This window comes from Sander vitreus, chromosome 23, assembly GCF_031162955.1.
Source record: "Sander vitreus isolate 19-12246 chromosome 23, sanVit1, whole genome shotgun sequence".
Classification (NCBI taxonomy): Eukaryota; Metazoa; Chordata; class Actinopteri; order Perciformes; family Percidae; genus Sander; species Sander vitreus.
Genome location: NC_135877.1, coordinates 287,160 through 303,528, shown reverse-complemented (window position 1 = coordinate 303,528; position 16,369 = coordinate 287,160). Strand labels below are relative to the sequence as shown.

At 41.8% G+C, this 16,369-nt stretch overlaps 1 protein-coding gene and 1 long non-coding RNA gene across 2 annotated transcripts in view; both read right to left on the bottom strand.

Moving 5' to 3' along the window:
• Nucleotides 1-1,326: 1,326 nt before the first annotated feature.
• Nucleotides 1,327-6,406, bottom strand: LOC144512385 (uncharacterized). Its single transcript, XR_013501000.1, has 2 exons — nt 6,219-6,406; nt 1,327-2,422 (listed from the first exon to the last, which is right to left on the bottom strand). It is a non-coding gene; the product is annotated as an uncharacterized LOC144512385 (long non-coding RNA).
• Nucleotides 6,407-12,689: 6,283 nt separating this feature from the next.
• The window catches only part of large1 (LARGE xylosyl- and glucuronyltransferase 1), a 200,865-nt gene continuing 197,185 nt past the window's right edge, over nt 12,690-16,369 (bottom strand). Inside the window, exon 15 of the mRNA XM_078242511.1 lies at nt 12,690-16,355. Within this exon, the coding sequence (XP_078098637.1) occupies nt 16,158-16,355 (198 nt within the window). The 3' untranslated portion in view covers nt 12,690-16,157. The remainder of the gene's footprint in view (nt 16,356-16,369) is intronic.

Here is a 16,369-nt window from a genome sequence, read left to right as displayed (position 1 = left end):
TCTTACATAAACAAACAAAAAATAGACACCAGGCAAAAGTCAAATGTGTGGTCAAATGACACATTCACACTCAGTGTTTGAGATTTTGGCATTTAGTGCTAAAAGCGCAAAAAAATAAATAAAAACCTAACAGCAGTGCCATATAGTTTTATTACATTGTAGGTATGGCCAATATCTCCAACTCAACGCAACTCACACCAAAACAATCTAGACTGAAAAATAAGATTTACAGATAAGAGGGAAACTATGTATTTTTGATTTTGGGGTGAACATTCCCTACATACCCTAAAATTATTTTGCCTAACGATCGAAGATAAAATGTCATGTTCATGTTTAACATTTTTATGTTTTTAATTCTTTTCATAATTTCTATCCATAACAATACATTGCACTCATCAAGTGAATGTAATAGCTGAGATCTGGGAACATGATGACATCAATGAAATAAGTCTGACAAGTCAAGAAACATGAGAAGTCAGGTGATCCTGTCTGATCTTTTAAGGTTTTAAATGAACCCACAACTTAACCAAACATGCAATGCGTAACAATTAGCATTACTTATTCAATGCAAAACAACAGCCCTGTTCTAAATGCAAAACGCTTCCCATTCATTTATATGGGCGCAGCCGTGCAATGGATTCTGGTAGCAAACAGGGTCTTTGGATAATAAAGTTGGCTCAGCTCAACGCCTCTCAAAAGCTGACGAAAATCTTTTGAACTGACCGTTGTCGATCTAAAATGAAGACAGATTTAGCAACTTCATGGCCTAGTTCTATCTTATAATGTTTTCAGAAACACGTTTCGGTGAACTATTTTCGTAAAATAAGAGATCGTATTCCAAACGAGCTGCCATTGCTTGTCAGTGGTCATTGAAGAGAAACTGATGGCAAGCTCACTAGCGTGCAATGCTGGGAAACGGGGCGATTCCATCCATGAAAACAAAGCGCATATGGACACGTATTATGAGGCTGAAGTGAGCTGAGGGCCCTGCAGCCACCAGAGAGACCCCAACATCAAACATCTTATGACCCTTAGGGGGTTTCTCTTTCCTCATGATTTAAGTATTAAAGGGTAATTTCATTTTTTTTCAACCTGGAACCTATTTGCCCGCATACTCTGGCCCAAATGAATACGGGCGGCCATCGAATTATAATTACCTCGTCCACATTGTCGAAATCATTTAAATATTGAGCCACGGCATGGAAAATCTTTTAGATAACACAAACCTATAATTTCCATACTCCAAAACAACAGACTACTTTACCTGACTCACGTCTCACTCTCCACACCGCTGTCTTTGGACAAGAAGTCACCTCGTGAGATTGATAATGTTGTCAGACACTTTTAATAACAATCTGAGCCTGTCAGTGGTAAAAAAAAACAATCACTTTTAGCGGACAAAAACTGAGGATGCACAATTGTCCCATTAGGTTACATTGCACCATTTTTAAAGATTTTGCTCACATCAGTCTATTAGACACAAATGCATGGGGAAATGGGGTCTAGGTTTGAACAAAAATCTGGTTCAGATATGGATGGTCCCCTCAGGATTAATAACTTTGGTTGGTATATCTGTATTCTATACTTGTCGGTGAAAATGTCTTAATTTATGTCAAGGAAAATACAAAATTCTAGTGGCAGGTAACAAATCAAAATTTTAATTTATAATGGAATGTAATGCAGTAAGGGAAGGGGGCTTTCGCATCTGATCTAAAATGGACCACAAAGTCCAATTCATCTGATTAGTATTAGTCTGGCATTGCCAGACCTTCTTCCACAGCTCTGAAGAGGAGAGTCTGGCTAGTCCACACTGCATTACGGGATGGGAGAAAAATGTGCTCTGGTTTATTGGCATTTCGTTGAACCAATCACAATCCTCTTGTGCAGTGCTATAGGCCACACGGAGCAACAGCGCCTCTGCAAAATAGCCTTGGGAAGGAACTTGTTTGGGTGGAACGTGTGTACGTTCAAAGGTTCAAAGGTCGTGCAACAGAAACAATTTCCGGCAGCACCTGAACAATCCCGGAAGTGGAACATCGTGGATATACGTATAAAAAGGGCATAACCGTATCTTTTTTCCCAAGGAGCACATTTAGCTCCTTAGCACATTTAGCTTATACAGGGAGTCAGGGCAATGCCGCACTCAAACTCAAACTTTGGTTTTCATGCCTACTAACGTACGGCTCGCATCAGGTGTTAAAACAAACTGTACCAAAACACGGGAAAAGTATTTGATGCTACTACGAGAAGTTTTTACAGGTTAATTTAATGCTGATAGACAGCAGCGCAGCCCGCTGTGCAGACAGACAGCAGTTGGAGCTCCGGAGGAAGAAGAGCTCTACGTCCATCAGCAACGGTTTCTCGCCACGCTGCCGGTCCCCAGAGCAGCATGGTTACTGGGAGAGTCCGGTACAGTCTGACTCTGCAAATGAAGATACCATTAGCGCTATACAGCTGAGTGTTCAGATCCAGTCAAATCAGCGCCAGCCGCATGTAATACAGTAATGGCTGTGGGTGAGAGGGAGGCTGGCTGCTGAAAATCAGACGTTTTGGCGCTCGTGTTATTCCTTAGGCGCTGACTGAAACCTCTTTGGGGGCGCCAAAAATGTCTCTATGCAGGAAAAACCCTGTCACAGTAATAATATGAATCGTAGTTGAAATATAGCTGGAAACACATGATGTACAATTTAGTGGATAGATGATTAATCGTAATTTCCTCCTAAAGGCAGCTACACACCGGGCCGATAAATAGGCCGTTGGACAGTCTGGCGAGGTCAGTGACTCGAGTCTGTTCGGTGTGTTCCGTGCCGTCGTCCGTTGGAGGAGCTGTCGGCCTTCATTTTGGCCGACCTGACATGCTCAGTCGGAGACAGGGCAGTCGGGATTCACCAGTGTTGGGTGTAATTCGTTACAAAGCGTTACAAAGTAACGCATTAAAGTAACGTAACTACTTTTTTGGGTAAAAAGTAGTGTAACGCGCTACTACTGAAAATTTGGTAACAAAACATAGTTCCTTTTTCAATTCGGCGCAACGTTACTTTTCCCAGGGACAGATTTGATAGTGACACTGCCTTCTCAGCTGCACGCTCACAAGCTCCACACGGGACGTGACAGAGGCTGGTAGCAGAGCAATCATGGCAAACGAGAAGCAGCCAAAGCTAACTTTTGAGAGCGTTTTAGCTTCGTGGCTTTTTGCTGGACGGCGCTATGAGCCAGGCAGACACAAAGCTGACAACCCCACAGATGGATTAGTATACACTAACACCGTGTAACGCCGATGACCTGCTGATGTGCTGCAACCCGGACTCATTCATAATGAATCAGCCGTCACTCTGTGAGAAGAGAATCCAGTCTGCAGTGTAGTTCAGACACTTCACTGATACACCAGAGATCGGCTTTATGGGCAAAGATAGTTTTTGTATAATTAACTTCAGTCTCTGCCAGAGATGCCTGCTTTTAAAAGTAACGTAAAAGTAACGAGTAAAGTAAAAAGTTACTTTCCATAGGGGGTAACTAAGTAAAGTAACATTACTTTTTGAAGAAGTAACAAGTATCGAGCAAACACAACTTCTTAAAAGTAACTTCTCCAACACTGGGATTCACTGACCTTTGTTGATCTGAAATGAAGACAGATTCAGCAACTGCACGGCCTATTTCTCACTTAAAGTGCCCATATTATGAAAAAAACACTTTTTCTGGGATTTGGGGTGTTCTTTTGTTTCTCTGGTGCTTCCACACGCATACAAACTTTGAAAAAAATCCATCCATGCTGTTCTGAGTGAGATACGGTTTCTGAATGTGTCCTGCCTTCAGTCTCTGGGTGAGCTGGTCAAAATCGGCACGGCTTGTGCACAAGCCGTGCAGATTTTGAAACGAACTGGCTAACCACAACCGTTAGCTCGTAGCATTAGCGTTAGCATGCTAACGCTAATGCTAACGCTAGCATGCTACCTCATTCTCAATAGCAAAGCACTGCTACAACACACACAAGTTCACCATAATCTACAAAAGAACTACTTCCATGTGAGCCCTCATTTAGCAGTCTCCCAGCTAATCCTGCCTTGTAACTGACCGAAGTTGGAGAAACAGCCTTTCTTTTACTGTCTATGGAGCTAGCTAGCTGACATGATCTACATCTGAGCTATGTGCGAGTGAAATCAAAGATAGTACAGAAGAAGAAGAAGAAAAGAGGTCTCACTCTGTAGCTAAAACAGAGACCAGGTGAAAAGAGGATCTGCAGCAGTGAGAGAGAGCTGTGCAGTTCAACAAAAATATGGTGTTTTTTGAAAATTAAACCATGTAAACCTATTCTGGTACAACCTTAAAATACAATTATGAACCTGGAAATGAGCATAATATGGGCACTTTAAAATGTTTTCAGAAACACGTTTCGGTGAACTATTTTAGTACAATATGAGATTGTATTCTGAATGAGTCGCCATTAATGGCCGGTTGAAAAATCCAAAATCCGGAAGCAGCAGCCAGAACCACGTGACGCGTTCGTCCAATCAGCTGCTGGTTTTCATTTTTTAGGCGCCAATACAGATTAGCGCCGCCTGCTGTTATGGAGGCGTATTAAGTCTCGTCTCTTTGGTGTGTTCCGAGGCACGTTTTTGACCAACTCGGGGAGACTGATCAGTCCAACTGCCTTTTCTGCCAATGGTCAGCCGTCTGGTTGGTCTGTAACGACTGTAACAGACAATCAATACTTTTACAATTTCACAAGTGAATTGCTTCTTAGTTGTTACTTGATGTTAAAAAAAATATTTACCTGCAAGGATCTCCTACCATAGAAGGATTAGCAGGATATTTCTGAGCTGCTCACATAGACATATATAAAATGGACCAACAGATCCCGTTGCTCTGGACAGAGACTAGTGAAGGATATTAGAATTATTATTTTATTATTATTATAATTATTGATCACTAAAATGCTAGTTAACATTAGTAATTAAACTTAAACAACGAATGTCGAAACTGCCTGCGAGCTTCTCCTGTACTATACGGTAATTCCTCTAATATGCAACAGTAAGTTGCGTGGTTATGACACAATCGTTAGCCTATTTTTACAAAAACTTCTACTATGGAGCCATAACGTGAGATACAAGGTAATGGAGCCTTTTATACATTGTCGTGTTTCTTTAGAAATAAACAATGGACAACTAGAGTCTTTAAACACTTCAGATGTAAAGTTATTCACTGTCAAAGTGGCGCCAAAATTAATGGCAGTCAACGGGAGGTGATGGCTTGGTAGCATCAAAATGGCGCCATAGGAGCTACACGTTCCGGGGAGAGACCCTTGGCTGCTCAGCCTGTCTGTCGGCCATCTTGGATTTGTGAAATTTGTGTTTGTGTCTTCATATGATATAATAATGCTTGCTGGATCAGCTTCAGCTGGGACAGCTATCCTCACTCATTCGAGTGACTTGACATATGTTTGCTGTTGCAAGTCCATCTGCAGATTTTTTATTTTTATTTTTATTTTACCTTTATTTAACCAGGAAGAGATTCATTGAGATTAAAAATCTCTTTTTCAAGAGTGTCCTGACCAAAACAGCCTAAAAGTGTTTAATTAACAAGAATTGTCATCACATTTGGTCTGTAGCTTGACTTCTGTGACTGACCTTTGACACTCAGTACGGCAGATAAACAACCAGTGCACGGCTTGCCCTCACAACCTCCCCTGGCACAGCAAAGGGTTACACGGAGAAGACTTGACTCCTGAGAGCCTGAGACATTGCTCACAGCTGTGGACCAGTGAACCAGGTGGCTTGGCAGTGCTTTCTTACTGGTAAGTTATTTAGGGGGCCAAAATGATTCTTGCCAACCAAGAGTGTAGGTGTGTCAGACATGTCAACAGATCAGGCCTGGGGCCACTGTAATATCTCCGAAACTTCAGGTTAAAGAGCTATAGCGAAAAATCACTGTTGAACAGTGCATTTGGTTTATCAATGTTTTAAGCCCCCAACGTCTCCTTCCAGGCAGCGCTGCCTGGAAGGCACTAGGATGTAGGCAATGGTTATGGTTAGGGTTAGGTTTGGGTTGAAACGCAACGCCCAGGATGGGCGCTGCGAGGGGCACGGGCACAAGAGCGTTTAAAAGACGGCCAGATATTAAAAACAGGTTAATAAGGGATCGTCCACGATACGGTACCGTACGAAACGGCACCTCTGATTAATATTTAGATAATTTGATAACGGTTTAATTTAGCCACTTACCGATTTTTCCTGCTAAAAGCTAATGAGTTAGCCATCACGGGGGTGTCTTTGTAGCCTTTACAGAAGGTTTTCTATCCAGCCTGGAAGTTGTGCCTCTTTTCGGAGTTGTTTATCCACTTGATGTCCGTAATTTAATAATTTTCCGTCCTTTTTGCCGCTAGCTCGATGCTAGCTGCCATTTTGAATATCCCATGATGCTTTGCGAGATTGTGTTGATGTCTTTCAACCAATGGGAAGGCAGGTCCGTCATACAAAGAGTTTATGGAGTGAAAAGATGGATCACTCCAGCGAATCCGAGCGAGAACAAAGGCTATAGAGTGGCAAGATAGGTCACTCCAGTCTATTACCGTTCTACAGAGAAGAATGTTTTGAGATGTGGCACACATTTGGGCCTTTTTTTGAAGAAATGTAAATAGTTTATCCTTTTACATGAGTTATAATGTTCATTATGTTTATTTTTGCACTGCATGACTCCAAATATATAGGAGAACTGTTTTAGAACATTGCTGTGTGTGTGATTTCAATAAATATGACATTATTATTTGATTATTGGCATAAGTGAATGTCATGAAGGCAAAAGCGTCTGGACTTTTTTTGAAAACATGTATATATTTTGTCAGCTGTATAAGTTATAATGTTTATTTCTTCACAGTGTGACTCCTAATACATATGGGAACTGATTTAGACAGGAGATTGGCTTAGCTTTAATTGATATGTGTGTGTATATCAATACATATCTGTGAGATTCATGTTCCGTTTTATTTATTTATTTGTCTTTAAGGTCATAAAACCTTTTTTTTACATTCAAGTGACCTCACTGCACGGTCTCTCTCCTAAAGACATTACAAAATAAAAAAATAAATAAAATATATATATATAGAGTTATGTAAATAAATAGCCCGGCGTCACAATACAAAAAATTCTTAACCCAATATTAAAGACATTATTTAACCTCAAAAATTAAAATAAAAACATTTAAAGGCTCTAAAATACTGTTTGAATTACTTGCCCTTGAGGTTAAAAAATATATACACATACCATTAAAAATTAGTGCTGTGTTTAAAAGTGCTTTAAAAAGTAAAAAGTGCCACACAATAACTAACCATAAATAATTTAAAATACATCATAGAATAAAACCACACTGTTAGTAAAATGCATAAAACCAATGGCATGTGTATCATCATGTTAAAATCTTGAGGCAAGTAATTCAATTTGTAATAATAATAATAATAATAATAATAAATATTAGCAATAAAGACAGAAGCACAATCAAATTATTAAAATATAGATAAGGCAGAATAAAAGTTATAAATTACAACTGAGGCATCTTTGAACATTTGATAAATTGAACCCCAAAAAAGAAAAGAATAATAAAATCTGAGAAGCATGCTATAAAAGACATAAATATGGAAATATTACAACAAATACAGTTATTATTAATCATAAATATGAATTAAAACAATAAAAAAGGTCATTTAAAATAGAAAACAAAGGAAAAACAAGGAAAAGAAAAGAAAGCATGCAGGGGGGTTAAAAGGTTGGGTATGATGCGCTGTAGAGGAGGTCCAGCTAAAACCTGAGGAGGAAACCAGAGCAGTGGGAGGAATTATTTCTAAAAATACCCTGTAAAACTTAGATTAAAAAGAGAAGTGGACCCATTTTAGTATTTGTCATTTAGACCCGTAGGGTCTATGGTTTTTAAAAAATGGATCCACTTCCTCTCCGCCGCCCGACGCTGAGCCATGGTCCAGGCTCTGTTGCTCTCCAGGCCCAGGATGCTCTGGACACTTTGAGAGCCGTGGAGTTTAAAATGTGCATATAAAACAGTTGTGCCATCGCCCTTATTTAAGATATACTGGTGTTGCTTTATTCTTAAATATAGTGCATTTCTTGCCTCCCCCACATACAATTTGTGGCAGGCCCTGCACCTAATTGCATAAACCACGTTAATGGTTGTGTGCTGCAGGACCTGCCCCGGGTTAAAACCAACTCTGCTGTGGGGGTTAAAAATGTGGGGGAGACTCATAAAACCAATATCCGAACCCCGAAGCGCCTCCCTAGAGTCATTATTTTTGTTGAGGTTGGTATGGACTAAAATATCTTTTAGATTTCTGTTCCTCCTGTAGGCGGAGATCATACAGCAGTTTTTCAGTCACACTCTTCCCCCGCCCCCTGGAAATTCCTTTTGATGGCTGGTATCAGGTTCCTCAGACTCTCTGAGTAGGTGATAACCAGGGGGACGAGGGTCAAGCTAGACGGCTGGATAATGATGTATTTTTCTTTATTCGTAAAACTGCCGCTGACCCCCGCCTTAATACCTCTAAGGAAGCGCCTTGAGTAACCCCTCAACCTCATTGCACTAAAAAGTGTACTAGTGGCCTCCTCCACATGCTCCGGGAAGGTGCAAATCCTGTGGAAGCGTATCAGCTGGGACTTAATGAGGCCTCTGTACGTGTGTTTAGGGTGATAGCTGGTCTTATGGAGAAGTGCATGGCGGTCGGTGTCCTTGAAATAAACTTTGGTGGCTAGTATTTTCGTCTGGTCTGCGGAGCTGCAGAAGAAGACCCGTGTGTCAAGGAACTCCACTGTAACGGGTTTTATTTTAGGGTGATGTGAGTTGAGGATGTCCAGAAAAGTAAAAAAAGTCTGTTCAGTGTTGTCCCAGAGGCCGAAGATGTCGTCCAAGTACCGGAAATAAAGCAGAGGTTTGATGGTGAGTTTATGGAATACTGTTTCCTCCCAATGGGCCAGGTAGATGTCAGCGTATGATGGGGAATAGTTCCGGCCCATTGCACAACCACAAAGCTGGAGATAGTGTTTATTGTTAAAAGTGAAGTCATTTCTGGTGAGTGTAATATGGAGTAACTGTAAAATGTGGCTGTCGGGTCTGGATGGATCTGGGTATTTATCAAAAATGTGTTTTATGGCAGAGAGGCCAAGTGGTGTTTCTATGTTAGTGTATAAAAAGTCTATATCTATTGAAAAGAGGAGAGTGTGACCGGGTACTTTAATTTACATACAAATTCGTATGTATCTTGGATGTAGCTAGGATGGAGTTTAGAAAGTGGGTTAATGAAATGGTCTATGTATTCTGTAATGTCATATGATTCTGATCCGCAGTCACTTACTATTGGTCTGCCGACCGGAACAACAAAGGGGACTGTCCAAGTCACAGGAGGCTTGTGGATCTTCGGGAGGAGGTAGAAGAGGGGAGACCTGGACTCATCCGGACCGTCCAGGTATTTTTTAGGTTGTCTGTAATGTCCCTAATAAGTGTTTATGTTTCCAATTGTAACAGGTGAGTAAGTGGTCTGTAATATGTGTTATTTGTTTATTATAGTCTGTTGGCTTCTAAAATGTAATTGTTCTTATCTTGAATAACTATTTGGCCCCCATTTGTCTGCAGGTTTTATGACTAGGTGTTTGTTATTACCTAGTGAATTAATAATGTGTTTTTGTTCCTGACTAATGTTGGGTGTTTTGTGTGGAAAGGGGCGCCAATGAGTGTTTGGTTGTTTTTATCGATTAATTGTACTATTTGTGGTGATAATGTGTCTGTGTGTGGTTCCCAATGGGACGGTCCGGTGAAGAGCACAGGCTCCCGCCTCTGTGGACTCCCTGGAAGTGGTCCAACAGTTTAAGCCTCCTGTGAAAGGTGTGTAGGTCCCCCCTGAGCTCCATCCGGGTAGGAGGTTTGGTTGTGGGAATGAAAGTGAGACCCTTTTCCAGTATCTCCAGCTGTGTGGGTGTGAGGGAGAAAACAGCAGAGAGATTAGTTATATTTGAATGAATGGGGGTTGTATTATGACAGTTGGTCCCCGTTAGTAGTTTAATTGCTGTTTCCAGTACTTGAACAACATCTTGGTCGTGTCAGCTGTCCAGTGAATGTTGTCTTTGGCTGTTTGGAAAAGGAGTGGGTTGATTTCTGCAAGAAAGGTGTATTTGGAGGTTATTGTGTTATTGAGAGTGGTTAGTAGGGCCTGTTGGTGTCTGTTCAACCTGTTGGAGAAGTTTATTACAGGGACTGTGACCAGTTTTTACCATCTGCTGTAGCTGTTAGGTAGTCTGTTCGTGTTCAGAGAGGCAGTTGTTGAGTCCAAATGAAAGTATGATGTGTTGTGGTTGTATTTCTTTTAATAAGATGGCTGTTATGTGATGGAAGGTAGCTCCGGGGTAACTGTCAACCTGTATGTCTGGGTCTGTGAAAGATGGAATGCGAGAGAGGTTGGAGTCCCCAAGAAAAAGGGTCCGCTTCCCCATCTCCAGCGACCAGTCTTGGAGTTTTTTTAATGTGCGTGGGTGTGTGTGTGGTTCCGGGTGCCCTGGGGAGCCAGGCGCTGCCGCAGAGACCCTGTTTGGGATAGAGGTGGATAACTCAGATGTTTGGGCTTTGTTTTGATATTTACCTCAGTATTGGGTTTCCCCCACAGGGTCCTGCAGCTAACAGCTCTGGCTCCCTCTGCTGTTTGTGGGATGTAATGGACTCTGTGGGTGAAAGAGATGAAATGGTGTTACTACAAGGTAGAGCAACATTGTGTCAGGTACTGAGGGGGGTGGGGAGGTGGAGGAGGCAGGGGGGCAGGCAAGGGACTCAGCCCGGCTCAATCCATGCCGCCGTAGTTCTTTGGCCGACAGGTTCATTTCCACCCTCACATGGCGTCTCGGGTTCCGCTTAGGGAGTTAGATTGGGAGCTGAGTCACCTCGCCGGATCCCCCGGGCACCTCCACCTCCCGCATACAGAGGCCTGAAGGACCGGGTTGTGCGTCAGAAAGGACTGGTGGAGGGGGGGAGGAGGAAGGAGGGGTAGGGGGATGAGGGGGGGAGGTAAGTAGGGTTGGAAAGAGGGGGGAGGTAGGTGGGGAGGAAAGAGGGTTGAGGTTAGGGTGAGAGGAGTGAAGAGGAGGGAGGATTTAGAGAGAGATAGGGGAGGAATAGTTACAGAAGGAGGGGTAGGGGGAAGTTAACATTGCCTAATCCTAGTGCCTTTCAGGCAGGAAGCCTGAAAGGCCTGGAAGGAGACGTTGGGGGCTTAAAACATTGATAAACCAAATGCACTGTTCACCAGTGATTTTTCGCTATAGCTCTTTAACCTGAAGTTTCGGAGATATTACAGTGGCCCCAGGCCTGACCTGTTGACATGTCTGACACACCTACACTCTTGGTTGGCAAGAATAATTTTGGCCCCCTAAATAACTTACCAGTAAGAAAGCACTGCCAAGCCACCTGGTTCACTGGTCCACAGCTGTGAGCAATGTCTCAGGCTCTCAGGAGTCAAGTCTTCTCCGTGTAACCCTTTGCTGTGCCAGGGGAGGTTGTGAGGGCAAGCCGTGCACTGGTTGTTTACCTGCCGCACTGAGTGTCAAAGGTCAGTCACAGAAGTCAAGCTACAGACCAAATGTGATGACAATTCTTGTTAATTAAACACTTTTAGGCAACATTCCAATCATCTGCAGATGGACTTGCAGCAGCAAACATATGTCGTCACTCGAATGAGTGAGGATAGCTGTCCCAGCTGAAGCTGATCCAGCTTCAGGGTCAAGCATTATTATATCATATGAAGTCTGAATGAATAGTACAGAGAACAGAGATGCTTTGTCTGTTATGTTACCCATGTTCAACATTATACATTAGTCCAGGGGTTACATGAATTATATGAAATAGTCAATAAATCAATGTGTCTTGGACTGCTATTACAAAACACTTGAAAAAAACCTACAAAAAAGATTTCTTCACTGCAAGGCATCCAATCCTCTGAATTTATTATCTAGAAAGTCAGCGGAAATTCATGCATTCAATTTTAAATTGAATTAATGAGCAGCTCCACTCAAACAAACTTTTACTAACATGCAATAAGAGAAATGGTGTCGTGAGACCTTCATTAAAGGGGAGTTAAGGGATGGCTGTACCGGGGACAGTAAGACTCCAGGGAGCTGATAACCTGGGTGCTAAGCTCTCCCTGCTCTCATTTCATTTAGAGTCAGGTCAGCCCAAACTCATTATAGCCTCAAATATCCTAAAAGGCTGAAGATAATATAGTATAAACTTGGCATCAGAGAAAATACAATAGTAAATAAACTAATCAAGAAGTATTACAAAGTTTCACTTATAGTGATCAGCGTGATGTTGGAAACCAGGCCTCAGCCGGATGCATAAACTATAGTATTAAAATATTATTAATTAATAATTATCAAGATAACTATTAATTATATAAAATAATGTGGTTTTATTTAAATAAAGTCAAGTGCTCTTATGGGCAAACTTGATAGTATTAAGAATTAAATTAAATGAAAATTAAATGAAAAAAATGATAATTTTGGTAAAGGTAAATGGTAATAAAAAAAACTAATTAACCTGGACCCTGTTATGTTTAATCATATAGCAGTGGACTGTAATGGAGTATAGAGAATGTGTGGTCACAAGGCTAAATTATATTCATTAAGACAAAATTATAAAACAAAGTAACAGCAGAGTGTTTGACTCTTTGCTTTTATTCAGGTAGCAGCATCAGTCAGCACTGTCCTACTTACACAATGCAGCTAATTCCAGCCCAGCAAAGCCACACACATTCAGAACAGTCAAACTTCACACAACTACATACTGAACATAAATGTACAATCAGACACACGCACCCACACACACACACACACACACACACACACACACACACACACACACACACACACACACACACACTACACCAAGCCCTTCGGCAGCTTTCCTGTACACAGTGAGAGACTGCTGTCATGACTGAGAGAGAGAGAGCGATAGAGAGAGAGAGCGGCCTCTAGTTTCACAATGCATCTTAAAAATAAGGAAATGTATCCTACTCTTTTTCCTTTCACATTTCCACATGCACTTATAATGAATAACAACTATCCTAACGGTAATATGTTTGACAAAACAATTCCAACTCAACTTTTAATCATATTGCATGGTCTTCATCATCAGATGGAGAATGCTCAGTTGTCATGGAGATTACTTTGTTAACAAGCTTTTTACGACTTCTCATCTGAATTAAAGTACATTCTTGACCTTGGAAATAGTACTTTAACAAAACTGTCCTCTTTGAGTTTTCATTTGTATCAAATTATTTGTGTGATTTTTTTATTGATTATATTCCTCAGGCATGACAGTGGCAGGAGATGCGTGACTTAACGGGATGGAAATCAGATTTTTGGAATACATTGTAGTCTGATTTTGAAAAGGTGTAAATACATCAGTCTCTCTTTCTTTTTTTTAACTTCTTGCCAATGTAACTACGTCAGTAAGCAATCTTTGGAACCCCTAACCCTAACTCTACAGTCACATGGGATAATGGCAGCTAAAGCCACACTGAAATTAACCATCTTTCCTACCGGCATATTGAAGCGAAAGCGGCTTCAGCGATCTCTACACATATGATCATAGAGACAGCGGAGTGAGCGGTTGTAGTGGTTATTCAATCCCTGATTACTTGATCTGTGTGGGGGAAGCGCTGTGAATAGGAGCCCATACAGAAGGTAAAACGTTTGTCATGCTCGTATTCCACAATGCAATTCATTAATGAGTTTGTCTTTAATGATAGTAGTTGTTGCAATGTTTTTGTTGAAACTAAACTGCTAACATGAAAAAGTTCTTCTTCTGGTGTCAGTTACCAAACAGCTTCAGGTGTATTATGTAGCACCACCCTCTGGATTGGGGAAACAAACCTGATTTGAATGTAACTTGGGAAAACCAGGACATATTGTAATCATATCTGAATTTGTTATTTATCATTTCAAGCCTGTATAATATTTAATATAATATTCAACATCGCACAAATCATCACAATCATATTTCTCGGTTATCTGTCATTTATCTTATACAGTACATTATTACATGGCTTGGTTGAATACTTGACTCTGATTGGTCAATCACAACATTCTGTGGTTTGCTATTTCTGTATAACAGACCGTTGCCATGGACGAAGTTCTGATCATAGACTCTGGGGGACCATTTTTTAATCAATAAAATATTTTTTTAATCAATATTTGCTCATACGGCTGATCAGCGTGGGGGAGAGAGAGGGTGGAGGAGACAGGGATCGCTAACAGTGCTAATGGCAACAGTGCAAACAGAGTGCAAACTGTCAATCTACCTGCCACGTTGGCGGGTAGCCAATGAGAATTGAGTGATTCATTAGTTGTTGTTGCCAATGTTCTTATACATTTCAACCATGTCCCTCATTTCCTTGGATTTGAGCTAAAACATGTGGCGGCACATGACTAGGTTGAAGAGGCCTGCTGAAACAAGCAACCAACAAAAAGAGTCATTAATTATATTCATTTTCTTAATAACTTGACAGCACATAAATGTGTATTCTTAACAAATCCAAGAACGATGCTTGTCCATTTCCTGTATTTCACCTTAATGAGGCAAAAAAGGCTGGTAAAAAGCCTGTGTGGCTAGTGGATTTTAAAAACCACCTGCCACAGTGGCTGGTGGCCAAAAAAAGTTAACTTCAGGCCCTGGCCGTGTAATAAACTGTGTAATAAGTGGGATAATGTAGAGACAGCTGGTCATTCTTGCAAATTAACACCTGCATCACCCTGGGTTCTAATTTGATAATGACCGGTCTGTCACAGACGCTACAGCAGTTGTAACAGCTGAACAGAATATCCGTATCAAAACCACATCAGGATCAACACACCCAGCCTGATGGTGTGTAAGAACACAAACAGAACACCCACCACTCCAAGGTTATTGGCTGCCACTCTACTTTTGTCAAACTAGAGGCCAGAGTGAGAAGGAAATAGCTAGAGCGAGATAAAAAAAAAGAGCATCCTGACTGCAAGTGGTTGAGTTTCAGAGTTTAAAGTCTCTTTCCTGTCGTCCTCAGATCCTCCTTACGGAGGATAATCTAACCCTTCTTGCTCCACCCGTCAGGACTGTAAACACACTGATGAATAATACTGATTGTTGGAAAGAAAAGTAAACAGTGAGCTCAGTGATTGATGTTTTGCCTCGTGCTGCTCGAAGTGGGACTTCCACTGCACCAGCTGCTGTCAGATTCTGTAGTTGTAACAAAACAATCTCTAGCAGCACGCTCAGGCTGATGTGAAGATACCCTAAATATCAATCGCATGGACGACCTCCAGCCATCTTTGCACTTCACTTGTCATACAAGAAGGAGGATTTATTCTGATCTGCATCAGCAATAAAACAAATTAAGCAGCAGCAGATGGTCGGCAGGCTGGCTGCTCGCCTCAATATCTGAGTGTGTGCCGCTCGTCACAATGACATTTTCAAAATCTGTGTTGACATGTATACAGCTTTGTCTTATCCTGCCGCCTGGTCACACTATTCACATTTGAGTTGGGGTGTGCTGTCATTCAGACTGCTGCTGCTTGTTGTCAGCACTTGGAAGGCGTGCAAACAGAACGTAGGCCCACAATGCTTTACATCTTTAGCTCTCCTTAAGCTTTTTGCTAAGCACTGTCCTGGACAAACAAACACACAGTCACACTTTTCATCTATCTGCATTTACACACACTCACACGCATTCACACATACATAATGTTACACGCAGCCCACAACTCTGTCACTGGCCTTACAAATATGGCAAGGCATTGAATGTCTGCTTTCCTTGCCTGCTGTCTGTCAGATTTCAGGGCTCAGGGCCCACACAGTCAGGGCCCATCCCTAGCAGTCACTCATGTTGTCTTTCACAGCTTCTACATCCTGACAGAGATGATCACCTTCTGGAGTATCTCTCCAATCCACAGCAGAGGAAAACATAAAGACCCTTGCAGTCCCACACAGAAAAGGGGCAAACGTTCTAATAAAGTCAGAAGGACTCAAGTCTCAAAGTATCCTGATGGCCTCACATGGGCTGGCCGTTTCCCCACCCCCCACCCCAGCCCAGCCCATGCAGTGTGTCAGTAGTTCAGGGCTGGGGGTGTGAGGGTCTGCAGTGGTGGCTAGCTGTTGTTCTCAGCCGTCATGTATTTTAGGGCGGCGAAGCCGTAGCGCCGCGACATGTTCTGCTGGAACTCCTCCTTCAGGGTCTTGAGGCAGACCCGGTACTGCTTGTTGGAGCGGAACTTGGTGATGTCGAAGCTGGGAGCATGAGGCATGTGGATCATGTAAGCGTTGGGCAGAACCACAAACTCATACTCCTGTAGAGAGAAGA